The sequence below is a fragment of the Durio zibethinus genome, chromosome 22 (genome assembly GCF_047325235.1).
Source record: "Durio zibethinus cultivar Kanyao isolate XHJ-2024 chromosome 22, ASM4732523v1, whole genome shotgun sequence".
NCBI classification, from domain to species: Eukaryota; Viridiplantae; Streptophyta; class Magnoliopsida; order Malvales; family Malvaceae; genus Durio; species Durio zibethinus.
In genome coordinates this window covers 19,488,586-19,502,871 of record NC_143183.1, presented here as the reverse complement: position 1 = coordinate 19,502,871, position 14,286 = coordinate 19,488,586, and the positions used below count along the sequence as shown (strand labels likewise).

The window sequence follows — 14,286 nt, the reverse complement described above, 5'->3', positions numbered from 1 at the left end:
ATGGCTGATTTATCGATACGAATAGAAACAATGTGTCTTCTCAAATTTGTACTGTATAGAAATTAAACAGCTCAAAATTGGCCGGTAAAAATGTACAGGGCGATACAAATCAGTTAGATGTTTGATATATCCCAGCAAAGTTCAATCTCTAGACTCTAGGACAGAGTGGAATTGCTTCTTTAAGGCCCCTGGCAATTTTGAACACGTGGCAACATGAAAACAAAACAAAAAACAAAAGTGACATGGAAAAAAAAATGTGTTTTGTGTTTTACACGCATTACATTAGGTTAAGAAAGATAATCCTTATTCTGATGAAAACAGATAATCGGAAGAAAGATGTGACACAGATCACCAAAAGAAATTATCTTCATCCTAATAAGGAGATTTAAGGATAACTACCTCATAACATATTCTTCCTTTTTCTGATTCTGCATTGGTTTTGCTGTTCATATTGATCAATGAAATTAGGCGATATTCTTCCTTTTTCTGATTCTGCATTGGTTGTTCTGTTCATCTTGAACAATGAAATTAGGCGAAAGTAGTGTCTTTGCATGTACAATGGCTTGACATCGATGCTCAGACTTTGAAGAATGTTTAAACCATCAGAACCACATTTGCAAATCCTAAATTTCTCAGATATTGATTCTTCAGCATCAGACCGTATCAAGTCCTTTTCCTCATTGATTGCTATAGCTTCATTGCCTTCTGAAATGCATAATGGCAAATGAAAAAACTTGGACCTGTCTACAGCAGTCAGCAATTTGGTCCAGGATTCCTTCACACCATACTCTTTCATTTACCATATCTCAACAGGGTGGAAATAGGGAGGTTCATTGAAGTGAAATTTAAAATTATACAACAGGCTGGAAATAGGTAGGTTGGTTGAAGTAAAATTTAAAATTATACAATGTTGAGCACAGTTTTGCACCCAGAATCCCCATGTTTAAGATAACGACCAAAGGATTTTCTTTTTAATTAGTCACTGGCACTCTGCTAAATCTCTCAGTCTGTAAATCGAAAGCAAGGATTTCTTCTGTCTTTCTTTACCCTGATAGCCAATGTAGAGCTCCATCGACAAAAGACCCTGAAAGATTTTGCTGAGGGAAAAACAAAGGGTTGGTAGCGGGTGAATGAATCATTCTCCAATAACCTTTTCTTGGTGAAAAAATGGCAACTATCGTCTCCTTGCAAAATGTATTTGTTATTGGAGGACGCCACCATGATTTCTAAACACTGAAAAACACCTTGTAATCGTCGGTGGATGAGTCATAACCGAAACCATAAAAAAAAAAATCTTCATTTGCTGAAACAAAACCATTATCCAAGTACTTGTTGATGTCTATGGTTGATGGAAAACGAGGATTTGACAACTTCTTATAGTCCCCGGTCGCTGGGTTCCATAAGAAAAAATTCTTAGTCCTCTCAATCTACAGCTACCAAGCCATGGCATGATTCTAGGATCCTGACTCGATTATCCTGTCTTTTTGGCGGAAAATCTAGGTGGACTGCCTTACAAAAAGATGGATCGTAGTCTAACAAGTTCAGGCCAGACGGTATTGATGTGAGGATATTGGGTGGCGAAATTGCTCGTTCCAAATGCAGTCTAACGAATGAAGGAGTACTAGAGATCAAAGAGTTCCATGACTTGGAAACACACTTGAATCTTAGCACAGACTTGACAGGCAATCGTGAGAGTATCTCCTCTACGATATCTTGAGGGACAACGTTTGGTTTTGGCATCAATGTCATGTTTTCTTTTGTTGGATTTGGTTTCTTCTTCTACCATTTGGAAGCTAAAGGCAGGGCTTAGTTGCACCTCGGAACAGATATTTTGGATTCATGGACGAATTGAAATTTAATCATTGATTATATATAATGAACAAGTGAAATATCAAAGGCGGTTTGGAATTCCCTGTAGCTTTGGACTTCTTTAAGGAGACCAAATTTTAATCGAAATCGAGGGAAAAAATATTTTACTAATTTTTTACATATAAAAAAAGCTACAATAGGAGAATAAGAAAAAAAAATTTATTATGAATATAAAATGTATACGTTCAAGAAAATGTATAACTCAGCTTCATATTTTTCACATTGATAATTAAAGGGTTTCCGCATTAAAGACTTAAAAAATGGTTTGAAGATTTCACTACAATAAAATAGAATAAGAGATCCACTTGCACCAGTTGAGCAATACTTTTCTTAAAACTATTATTAATCAAATGTTAGCTCTGATTGAAAAATGGAAATTATTGTCATGTCCAAATTCAAGAATTTAAGATATAATTAAGCCACATATTTATGAGACTGAGTCTTTAAGGCAACAGAAATTGAAAAGCAAATTCAAACAATGCCCCTACGTTGCATCAAACAATGCCCGGCAATTGAAAAGCAAATTCAAGCAATTGCTGCTGAATGTTCAATGTCAGTAGTTAAAAAAATCAATAATCAGAAATATTTAGCATTAATTTGAGTTGGATTAATGAAAGATACTTGAGACTAAGCTTAGATGAAAAATAAAGGAATTTGAATCAAATTGTGAATGTTCTGAAGTTCATATTTGTTGTGGTTATATAATCAGCAATAATCCATTATAAGAAACTTTCTATCTAATGTATCAGACAAAATTAATTCAGAGTACATTTTCTAGTTTTATAATGTCTAAAGGATCCAACAAATGTGGTTTTTGAGCAGAAAGCTTTTGAGAAACTTGTTGCATGGTTGGTCGAGATTGTGGACTGGTTTGAAGGCAGGAAAATGCCAGCTTCACCATGAAGACTACTTCCTCTGCTACCTGGTCTACCGGAAATGGAAGCCGATTATCCAATAAGTTTTTCAGTGGAATGCGGTGGATGGTGATTGATGTTGGCAGTAATAGAGACAATAAGAGATCTTCTGGATGCTTTCCCATTATCAATTCCAATGTCAACACCCCAAAGCTATAAACATCACATTTTTCATTTGCTTCCATTCTATAAGCTAGTTCTGCAATGGCAACCATTGTTTTTGTTTTAGAAATTGAATTGAAGCTATTGACCGATAATTGATAAAACAAGGCTCAATAATGCTTCAGTATGTTTAGCTTTTTAACAATAAAATTGAAAACTATGATGATAGAAAGTGTACCTGGAGCAGAATATCCAAAGGTGCCTGCAAATGAAGTCAACTTAGATGAATCAGGGTTTAAAATCCTAGCAGTGCCAAAGTCCGAAACCCTAGCTTCATATTCTGAATCCAACAAAATATTGTTGCTTGATATGTCTCGATGAATTACAGGGGGAAAACATTCATGATGCATATATGTTAAAGCATTCGCCACACCTTTTACAACTTGTATCCTCTTATTCCAGTCTAAGTCCCTTGCTTTTTCCTCATTTTTAAGTAACTTTGCCAAGCTTCCTCCCTCTAGATACTCATAAACCAAAAATGAGTGTTTAGCGTGAGAACAAAAACCATAAAGTTTCACAATATTTCGGTGCTTCACTTCTGTCAATGCATTGATCTCATTGCTAAAAGATTTCATATTGGCCACTTCATCATCATCTAATTCATGGAGTTTCTTCACAGCAAAAACTTGTCCTGTTGGAAGCTTAGCTATATAAACACTTCCAGATCCACCTCTTCCAATGCAATATTTGGAGTTGAAATCCTCTGTTGCTTGAATGAGGCTTTCATGCATCAGTTTCCCATCAAAACCCCATATTGCAAAACAATTCGCCATTTCTTCTTCTCTTGGTTCAATCATATTCCTTGCTTCGCGAGAACGAGTAAACAAGATCCCAGCAATGATGAACAAAAGGATTAAAGTACCCAAAATAGGGACTATAATTGAAATCAAAACCTTTTTGCTGTATTTCGCCTTGGATTTTCTGATCATAGAGGAGCAAGTCCCAATAGTGTTTGTGTTGCCACACAAGCCTTGGTTATGTTCAAGTGCTTTTGCTGGTGCATTTCTGAAGGCTCTACTGCCGGGGAGAGGACCTGCCAACATATTGTAGGATACATCAACAGTTGTCAGGCTTGACATCTCATCAAAGGTGATTGGAATATAGCCAGAGAGCTGATTATGAGAAAGATTTAAGGTTTCCAGGCTGGTTAAAAATCCAAGTTCAGCTGGTAATTCTCCTGTAAGCAAATTAAGGCTAAGATCAAGATTCTGGAGGTAGTGTAGACTGCCAATTTGGAAGGGAATCTTTTCAGTCAAGGTGTTCTTGCTCAAATTCAAGTAAAGTAGTTTTGAACATTGTCCCAATTGTGCAGGAACTGAACCACTTAATCTATTTTCTGCAAGGTTAAGTTGTGCTAAATCAGACAGAAATCCAAGCTCTGTAGGAACACTGCCTGACAGTTGATTGTCATTCAGTTCAAGATTGAACAACAATGCCAAGCCACCAAGCTCCTTTGGGATCCTCCCTACTAATTGATTTGAGGATAGATCAAGAATCTGTAGGTTGGTTGCTTTGGCAAGCTCAGGAGGTATTGAACCAGCAATCTTATTGTTGGAAATCTTGAAGCTTGTCAGATAATAACTGAAGCCCCAGTTTCGCGAAAGCTCACCAACGAACTTATTGTAACTCAAATCAATATAATTCAAGTTTGGATATATGCCAAAATCTTCTGATACGTTTCCTATCAGTTGATTCCCTTCAAAACGAACCCTAAAAAGTCTGCTGCAGTTTTTCAAGTCCTTCGGGATAGGACCAACAAAATGGTTCGTATGTACAGATAGTCTTTCAAGTAAGCCACCAAGGCATATACGATCTGGTAAGTTGCCAGACAATCTGTTGTTTCCCATTAGCAAAATCTTCATAGATTTAAGGTTGCTAATTTCTGCGGGAAGTTGACCGCTGAGGTTGTTCATGGGCAATTTCAGGTCAGTAAGGGATGCCATCCTTCCTACTTCTTTAGGGATGTGGCCAGATAAGTGATTAAGTGACAAGTGCAATCCAGTGAGCTTGGTCAAGTTTCCAATAGTGAGGGGAATTGATCCAGAAAGTTGATTGATGTTAAGGTAAAGTATGTTCAAATTGGCTAAGTTTCCAATAGACTCAGGGATAAAACCATTGAGATTGTTTGCAGACAAATCAAGATAGGATAGTTTAGAGACGTTACTGATATGGGGAGGAATGGTTCCGTACAATGAATTATTACTAAGATCCAGGCTGAGAAGGTTAGGAAAAGATATGAAATTAAAATTTTGCAACATACCTTTTAATTTCCTACCTGTAAGGTTTATATGGAGGATGGTACCAAATTTATCACAAGTGATTCCAACCCACCTGTCACAAGGAGAAGTAGCATTGATTGGAGAAAGGTCCCAGGAAGAGAGAATCGCAGAAGATGATTTGTCAAGGCTGTCTTTCCATTTGAGAAGAGCCTCTAGTTCTTGTCTATTTTCATTAGTATCCAAAGAAACCAAAACAGCTGCAGATGAAGAGGAAAGTAGAGCAATGACAAATAACAAAACTTTGAGTTTAACAATCTGGATGATTGATACCATGACTGTAGTGGTAAAGTTTGATCAGAAGCTATGAGAAAACCGCACAAAGCTTTTTTTTTCATCGCAATGTTTTGTATCTATGTTTTTTACTTGAGCACTATATATATGACAAATGCTATAAACAATGTGATGGAGTGTTAAATTCTTAATTTCACTAAACGGAATTCAAATCCTTACCTGATTTTTCTAACTCCCTAGAAGGGAATAGAGAAGAGATATTCTGGAACTGAGTTCTGATTGGTTTGCTTTCAAATACTCTACTGCACAGGAATGTAAACGACTTGACTATGGGTCGACTTGTTATAGTTTGGTCTACGTTGAAATGGTCGTTGTTTAAAGTGTTTTTCTCTTGTTTGGCAAAAATAAATTTTAAAAAATATTTATATTTTTTAAATTGCAAGAAAATTTTTATTATTTAAATAAATTAATAAACAACATTTTTCTTTATTTGATTATTTTTAAATTTTTTAAAAAATAATATTAATATAACTATTAAAAAATTAAAAATTATTTATTATTAAAGTATATTAAAATTATTAACATTAAAAAATAATTATATTTTAATAATAATATTTAATATTAAAAATATTATGTTAATATAAAAATACTTAAAATAAAATTATTTATTATTATTTATATTATTTATTAATATAATATTATTTATAAATAAAATTATATTCAAAAACATTGATAAATAATTCTACTCATGGATAGTTTTTTTTTTTAAATGTCTTCCCTTTGTAAATCTATAAAATAATTTTTAAAAAAATAATCTTATTTTTTATTGATCAATAAATTATTTTTCGTTAATCAATCAATTTTTTGTCAAATAAATATTTAAAAATAAAAAAACTATTTTTTAAAAGTAATTTTTTTTCAAAACAAATGGAATCTAAAATAAAACTGATTTGTAGAGAAATCATAGTCATAATTTGATCTAAATATTAGGTTGATGTAACATTAAAGCATAGAGACGTGACAGACATCTTGATAAACTCATAAAGCAAAGTGTATAAAACATATGCATCAAATTATCAATAGGGGTGGATTGAATTTAAATTTTTCAAATATTTTTTTTATAAAATTTAAATTTAAATTTTATTAATAATATTTTTTTCATAAACAGATTTATAAATTTAATATAAATCCCTTCTAAAATCTATTATCTATCCTAACTTTGAAATAAAAAAAATATTTTCTCAAAACTTTTTGTCACGAAAATATATACACCGACATAATTATAAACATTTTGCATTAAAAAAAATCCATATTAGTTTGGTCAATTTCTTGACGATGGGGTAAGAATCTTCTGCCTTGTTCTATGGGAAGTATTGACTTATCCAGTACTCCATTCGTTTTAAAATAATTATTTTTTATTATTTTTTGTCAAAATAACTTAATTTTGATTTTAATTTTTTAAATTTATATTTAATTAAAAATTTTAAATATATATTTTTAAAAAATTGAAACTTAAAGATTTTAAATATTATTTTTAAAATTTTTTAATTTTATTTAAAATAATCATCTGAGTTAGTTTAATAAAAAAATAAATAAAAAGCAATAATTTTAAGATGGACGGAGTAAAATAATACTATCAAATATGAATATGGATCTCCTTCGAACTGCATTGCCACGTGTAGCCGTTTTAAAACAAGTAGGGGAGGACAAATTGATTAGTTGGTGCACCCAGGAAGATCTCCACTGCTACACTTGACCCTTAGACCCTTTCCAAATAAGATTTGGAAGTACAGCTTTCAATGTTAAAGTACAGGATAAATATAGATTTACCTTCTCCATTATCCCTCTTTTGTCAGGTACTTAAAAAATAAATTTTGTAATTAAATATTTAAATTTTAATTATATCGTACATTTTGATATTTTAAATTAATATTATTGATCAAATTACTAATGTGATATAAATATTTAATAAAATTATGATGTGTGATAATAAAATATCATATCATTGGTAGGTTTATTATTACGTCAGCTTTTAAAAAAATGTTATTAAGAAAATTTAAAAACATTTAAAAATTTCTCAAAAAAATTAAAAAAAAATCTCCTCTGATATCTTGAGGAAGAACGTTTGGGTTTGGCAGGGTTTCTTTTGTTTTGATATGGTTTCTTCTTCTACTATTTGGAAGCCAAAGGCAGAGCTGAATGGCACCTTGGAACAGATATTTTGGATTCACAGACGAATTTGAGTTTGATTTTATATACTGAACAAGCAATTATCAAAGCCGGTTTGCCATCATTAATCTCACTTCAGCTCGATTTTCTAAACTGATCAAGAAAATGTATAATTCAGCTTCATATTTTTCACATTTATAAGATTAAAGGATTAAGGGCTTCCACATTAAAGGCTAAAAAATGTTTTGACAAATTGACTTCAATAACATAGAGAAGGAGCAATGCTTTATTTTAAAACTACTACTAGTCAAACAGCAGCAGCCTCAATCTGTCAATCGTTAAAATGAATAGTAAATAACCAGGACAACAAAACCTTGGATAAACTAAATCAGCACTGTTTTAAAAACAAACAAAAATTAATTATTCAAAACCTTTGTCTGTATTAGATTTCACCAGTAATTTTAATAGAAAGAACAACTATTCATAATCCATGCCACAATTGACAAGAACTTTTACACGTCAATCATAAACAGTAAGTTTCTTGTATTCTTCACCTCTTATGGCAAATTCCATGACCTGCTCAGGGTTCACAATCCCACCTTCATCCAAGAACAAAGTCAGTATATTCTTTGAAAAACCACTCACCATTGCCACTCCGTTCTGCTTAGCAACCACTGGAGTGGAAGATGAGTTTCGCAGGTTCCAAAATATAATCTCTGGCACCCTATTGTACCCACATTCACGATACTTCCTCTGTATAACTTCATAATCTGTCTCCCACTCCTTTTGCATCATGGCCTTTCGATTCTGCTCCCACTCCTTAAGAAGCTCCACCCTTTTCTTCCAAGACTTCTCCCAATTCTCAAAATTCTCTCCATCTTCAGCATTGTTAACACTACTATACAAGTGCTCCAAATATTTACAACGGTTGGCTTCATCAAATTCCATATCACTAAAAACAAATATCCTCTTTATAAGCTGCTCTTCACTGAGCTTTCCTTCCACTGCAACTGCTAATATTTGATCAAAAACTTTCTGAAAATCTGTATTACCACCCCACTCCATGTTCCTCACAAACTGAGTCTTGGCTTTAAGAGTATCTCCTTCAATCAAGTGAAGCTCTGGATTCTCACTAAAAGTAATCACTTTTCCCTTCCATGGCTCCTCACTGAGCTCCGAAACCAACAAACCAAGTGCCACAGAAACCTCCATTGGTATCCCTGACATACTCCCAGAAACATCACAAACTGCAATACAATTTGTCAGCTTCCCCTTCTTAGCAAGATCTCCTACCATTCTAGACCACTGCAGCTCAGCAACTTCCCCACCATCTTTATCATTCAATGACCCAATTATTTCATGGGGAAGCAATGCTACTGCAGCAATCTTCGCCTTCCCAGTCTTCACATTCTCAAGATACTCCTGAAACCTTTCATTATCATGCTTCGCAAACAACTCCTTGCAAGTCTTCATTGCCACAGAGGCCACCCTATTGTAAGGAAGCGAGTTCCATGCATTTGCACTCATGTAAACCTCTGGCAACTCAAGTGCCTTATGCAATGGAACAAGCACTTGTTTCCTCAATCTATCCCTAACCCTATATGCATAATGCCCTTCCTCCAAACCCTCATACTCTTTCTCACTATCACGAGGGAAAACTCTCCGTGCGATCCCCTCACATATCAAAGTAGCCTTATCATAAGATGAATCAATCGAAGGACACCATTTCGCAGCTAAACTTATATCAAACAATTTCCCATCATTCAAATACTTAATATCAGATTTCAAGTAGTCAGCAAACAATTCAGCAACACAGTCAAACAAAAACCTATAACTAGAATCAGAATTGTACTTATCTAAAGCCTTTTTCGCTTTCACTTTCTCCCTCTCTTTCCTCAAAATCCTAGCTTTCTCTTTGTCAATTCCACTACCCATTTCCTCCACATTTTCTAAAACCCCATCAATTTCCTTATCCGACACCTCTATTTTACCATCACTTTCTTGCTTAAATTTTCCCTAATTATTCATTTTCCTAGAAAACCTTTTCCCTTCTCTTTTTCTATCTTTCCATTCTTCTTTCTGGATCTTTCTCGATTCGGGCCCTTCCAGAATCCGATAAAGAATCTCTGGAAAATCCTTAAAATACCCAAATTCCGCAATAGCCCTAAGATTAAAAGCAAGGGTTTTGGGATGCTTATTAAAAAGCCAAATCGCTGCAGTATAAAACCCTTCTTTATCAGATTTGCCCGTCCCTCTTACACCCCTGAGATTACAAATCAATTTAAGAGAAGTTAAAGAGTCATGGGCCCAAGCAAATTCCAGTCGTTGGATTAACTGATCAGATGGCGTATCAGGAACCACGTGGAAGAAAAAGTCCAAACAGGGGTTACCAGATGAAAGAAAAGTTGGAGAGAAATTTTCCGTTCTGCCCCTCGGTGGTTCTCCTGTGAGGCTTAAGTCCACGTCTTGGGTTGTTAGAGATTCCAGAGCGGAGTTGATAGTGGTGGTGAAGGAGAGGTTGAAAGGTGGTTCACCCAACAACATCGCCGGCGGGCCGACAAGTTGGGGGACTGAAGCAGTCATTGTGGCTTCGAAGCGTAAAGAAGAAACGCCTTGCAATTGTCAGTAGAATGTTTATCGTCACTATATAACGCAGAAGAATAGAATCGAAAAAAACTTGTTTTGTGGCCCCAAAGTTTTTTTTTGCAGGCATGGGCCCAAATTTTTAGTAAATTTCGTTTCATAGGAAGAATCGATAAAAACGCTTGAATTTGTATTGTTTCGTGGCCCCAAAGTTTTTTTTTTTTCAGGTGTGGACCTAATATTTTAGTAGATTTTGTTTACAAGGCCCATAGGCATGTGAAAAATGCTGGAATTAATTACAGTAAAAATTTTATTTTATCCCAAATTTATTTTAATTAGTTCATATAATTATATTTAAAAAATAATATTTAATAAATCTAAAATTTAAATTTTAATACTTGGAAATTCCATCAACTTCTCATATATGAATTTTCTTTGTATAAAAAAGTGTATTTTGTTTTTTAATGTAATGATTTTTTTTTCTATATGAGATTATTTTGATTCTAAATCATTAAATTTAAAAGTTTAATATTTTATCAACATATTAGGCTACTATTGGCTATCATAAATCATATCATAAAATTAATTTTTTCATCTTTGATAAATCATACTATAAAAGTTAATTAATCATCAAAAACTTAATTATTTTTTGTCTAATAAATCATATTATAAAATTAATTTATACTTCAATGCCAATATTTTTATTGGATCAGCATAACATAGAATTCAAAAATAACGCTTTCATAATTCATATAATTGATTTTTTTTTAAAAAAAAATCTATTTTAACATGTGGCTAATAGTCTTTGTTTAAAGTGTCGTAACGGATCTGGAGTCGCTCAATGAATTTAGTAACGAAAAAAAAAAATGGAGTCGTCCCCATTCTTTTTTGTTTAAGTACGATTGACTACCGATTAAAATATATTATTTTAATGAAATTTTAAAATTAATTAAAATTTATTAAAAGAATAATTTTAGGGTCTGCGTAACAGTCTGGTTCGGGAGTCGATTATGTGTAGGGAATGATTAGTACCCTCACAGCACCCGTTTAAAATGGTACCAATTAACTACGTATTATCCTTTGATTTTGATAAAAAAAAAAACAATACCATTTTCGGTGTTTGAAAAATAATTTTCTTGATTTTTTCATTTATTGAAAATTGGTTTTTAATTTTTTTTTAATTTAAAAAAAATTATTCTAGAAAAATAAATTTGAACATTTTTATTGAAATAATTCTTAAAATGTTCCAATACGTTGGTAACATTAGAAGAACTTTTTCTCACCTAGAGATTTTTTAGGTATTAGTTCTCAGAATACCTTAGAATCCCATCTTCAAAGGTCTAAATTTACTTTTCATAAAAATTATGTCATGCATGCAATGCAGAATGTTATCATGTTGATGCACACATTTTATTTTCTTTTTAAAAAATTTTATTAATTTTAATTAATACTTATTATTATAAAAAAATGAAAAAAAAGAAATTTTTACTATATTGAAGATTTTCTATAAATATCTCAAATACTCTAGTAATATTTAAAAAAAATCTTCTCATCTAGGGATTTCTTAAAGCATCTCTACTCGAAATATTTTTAGAATCCCATCATCGGATAAAATTTTTTTTCTCATTTTTTTATTATTTAATTTATTAATTTATTAATTATTTTAAAACAAAAAATTTTTTTTATTGTATTGAAAATTTTTATAAATACTCTAATACGCTGATAGTATTTAAAAAATTTTTTCACCTAGAGATTTCATAAGTATCGCTACTTGAAGTACATTTGATTCTCATAATCGGGTAAAAATTTTCTTTTCTTACATTTTTTATTAACTTTGTATTATTATTATAAAGTTTATCTTTATTTTTTTTATTTTTAAGTTTATTTTAAAATTAACAAAATTAGAGAAGAAAAAAAATTTAACTATATATTTCATAATTTAAATTAACAAATAAAAATATTTTAATATGTATAAATATTAATAAAATAATATATAAAAATTCAAAAAAAAATTTAAATTTTTTTTTATCTGAATAGGATCAGTCAACGGTTCATCAACGTGAGTTCGATAGGTTCGGTGGTTCAATGGGGTTTGTCGATTTAACAGTTCGAGGTCGATTTGGATCAAGTTCAGTAGTTCAGTACCGGTTCAGCCAAATCGATCAGGGCTAAAAGGTGAGTCAAGTTGTCGAGTTGGTTGCGTGGACCCCAGATCAGGTCGACTAATTGACGCGTAAATCCTTAGACTTAAAATGACGTCGTTTTTGCATTTAAATGAAATGACGTCATTTTGGTTATTGGCAACTTTATAAAAGTCAATTTTTTTTATTTCATTTCCCCCCCTCTACCCGAAAAAAAACTCCCTTTTTTTTTTTAAAACTGATCTGGGATCGGTGGTTGTCCGCTGTGACGATCGTCATGGTCTTTACCGACGACGAGCTTCGACTGCCGTCGTCGGTGTCGAAAAATTTCAAAAAATACCCGCAAACTCCTCATAACCGACTGAACATAGGTCCAACCTCCTTTTTCACCAAAAAAAATCCCAAATTCTCCAAATCTGCTCTTGAAGTTTCGGTCAAACTTTTTTTTTTAAACTAACTTTATTTTTTCTTTGTGCTGGAATTTTCGATGTTGGGTTCCCCATTCCAGGGGAATAAGTTATTTTTTGTGTATTTTTTTGTGTTTTTCTGGCAGAAATCTTTTTCTATTTTTTACAGGGTTTCCTTTTGCTCTATTTTTTTCATCTTGCTTTTGGGTTTGACCAGGAGCTGTATTTATAGAGCTCCGACAGAAGGAATGGCACAAAACTCGATATAAGGGTGCAAGCACGACTCACATGTTACTTTTTTTTTTTTTTTGTCTTATCTAACAGTGGTAGGGCATGATAGTTAGGAGCTTAGGCGAGGGTAGTAAACAAGGAATGACAGTGGTGAACAAGGTATGGGTGGTAGGGTAAAGTGGCCAGCGGTGCCGTGCCAGGCACCAATGCCACCATTCTTCTCTTTTTTTATTTTTTTGTATTTTTATATTTTTTTGTTTAATTTTTATTATTGTATTTAATAATAATATTATTATCTTATTTATTATTTAATAAAAATAAAAAATTTGATGTCTACAGTCTTGTATTAAATTTAAGGGTAAATTACATATAAAATACTCTATGGTTTAAAACGGAATGAAATAATTTCTGAGATTTAAAAAGTAACACTTAGTTACTTTATGATTTTTTAAATCCAAAATCATTACTTTTTTCATTTCTTTTTATTTGTTTTGTTTGTTTTCTTTTTTTTCATCATCAATTTATTTTCTCTCTCTAAAACAAAATAATTTTTGTCTCTTTAAAACCAAACAAATAAAGTTTTCCATCTTGATATGAAATCATTGTTTATCCAGGTGCTCGACAGTTCAACAAATACATATTCAATTTCAACTACATGGAGGAAGAAAGAAAAATTAATCAAGCATAGAATAAGTTGAAATTAACATGTCATAGCCATAATATTTTCTTGCAAACATGAAATCAACAACTCAAGTTTAGACCAAGCTAGAGAGAAAAGCCAAAGCCATGCGTAAAACTATGAGTCTTGGGCCTTGATAAAACTATGAAAGAAGGTTTATTTTCTAGAGGCTTTCATCTAAAACTCCTAGAAAACTGCTGAAAGGTTACCAATGCTTAATACAGATCAACTCACGCTTCCAATGCTTCTTTATTTTTCTCGTGACATAAATTTTATTAGGTTTTCATAGGCACACTTTTAAGTAGCAAATTATCAATTGAATGTTTATTATTTAACATGGAAATATCTAAATATCATAACATATAGATCCGTAAATTTATCGTTGTTATTAATTTAAGGAGTCACCATCAATCTTTTTTTTTTTTTGTTTAGGTGTGATTTGTTATCTAACTGAATCTATTTTATTTTAAAGAGAAATTTCAAACTTGATCAGGGTATCTTTAAAAGGTAAATTTTAGTTTAAGAAATTAGAACTAGGTCCAAGAATATGATTACATGTGAGAAAAGTTATAGCATTCTCATAACGTCCATCCAAAGAATGATAATAGTTTGATCTTGTGT

The 14,286-nt window shown here is 32.1% G+C and overlaps 2 protein-coding genes and 1 pseudogene across 2 annotated transcripts; all 3 read right to left on the bottom strand.

Annotated features, from left to right (window-relative positions):
- Window positions 1–979: 979 nt before the first annotated feature.
- Window positions 980–1,749, bottom strand: LOC111307153 (F-box/kelch-repeat protein At3g23880-like). The gene is made up of 3 exons (XM_089751480.1): window positions 1,515–1,749; window positions 1,245–1,390; window positions 980–1,084 (listed from the first exon to the last, which is right to left on the bottom strand). Exons 1-3 carry the CDS (start codon window positions 1,747–1,749, stop codon window positions 980–982), a joined length of 486 nt encoding a protein of 161 aa, XP_089607606.1.
- A 494-nt stretch (window positions 1,750–2,243) lies between these two features.
- LOC111307152 (uncharacterized) lies at window positions 2,244–5,770 on the bottom strand. The gene is made up of 2 exons (XM_089751794.1): window positions 3,124–5,770; window positions 2,244–2,982 (listed from the first exon to the last, which is right to left on the bottom strand). Exons 1-2 carry the CDS (start codon window positions 5,495–5,497, stop codon window positions 2,630–2,632), a joined length of 2,727 nt encoding a protein of 908 aa, XP_089607920.1. The 5' UTR covers window positions 5,498–5,770; the 3' UTR covers window positions 2,244–2,629.
- A 2,274-nt stretch (window positions 5,771–8,044) lies between these two features.
- LOC111306768 (uncharacterized) lies at window positions 8,045–10,275 on the bottom strand (annotated as a pseudogene).
- Between the last annotated feature and the right edge of the window lie 4,011 nt (window positions 10,276–14,286).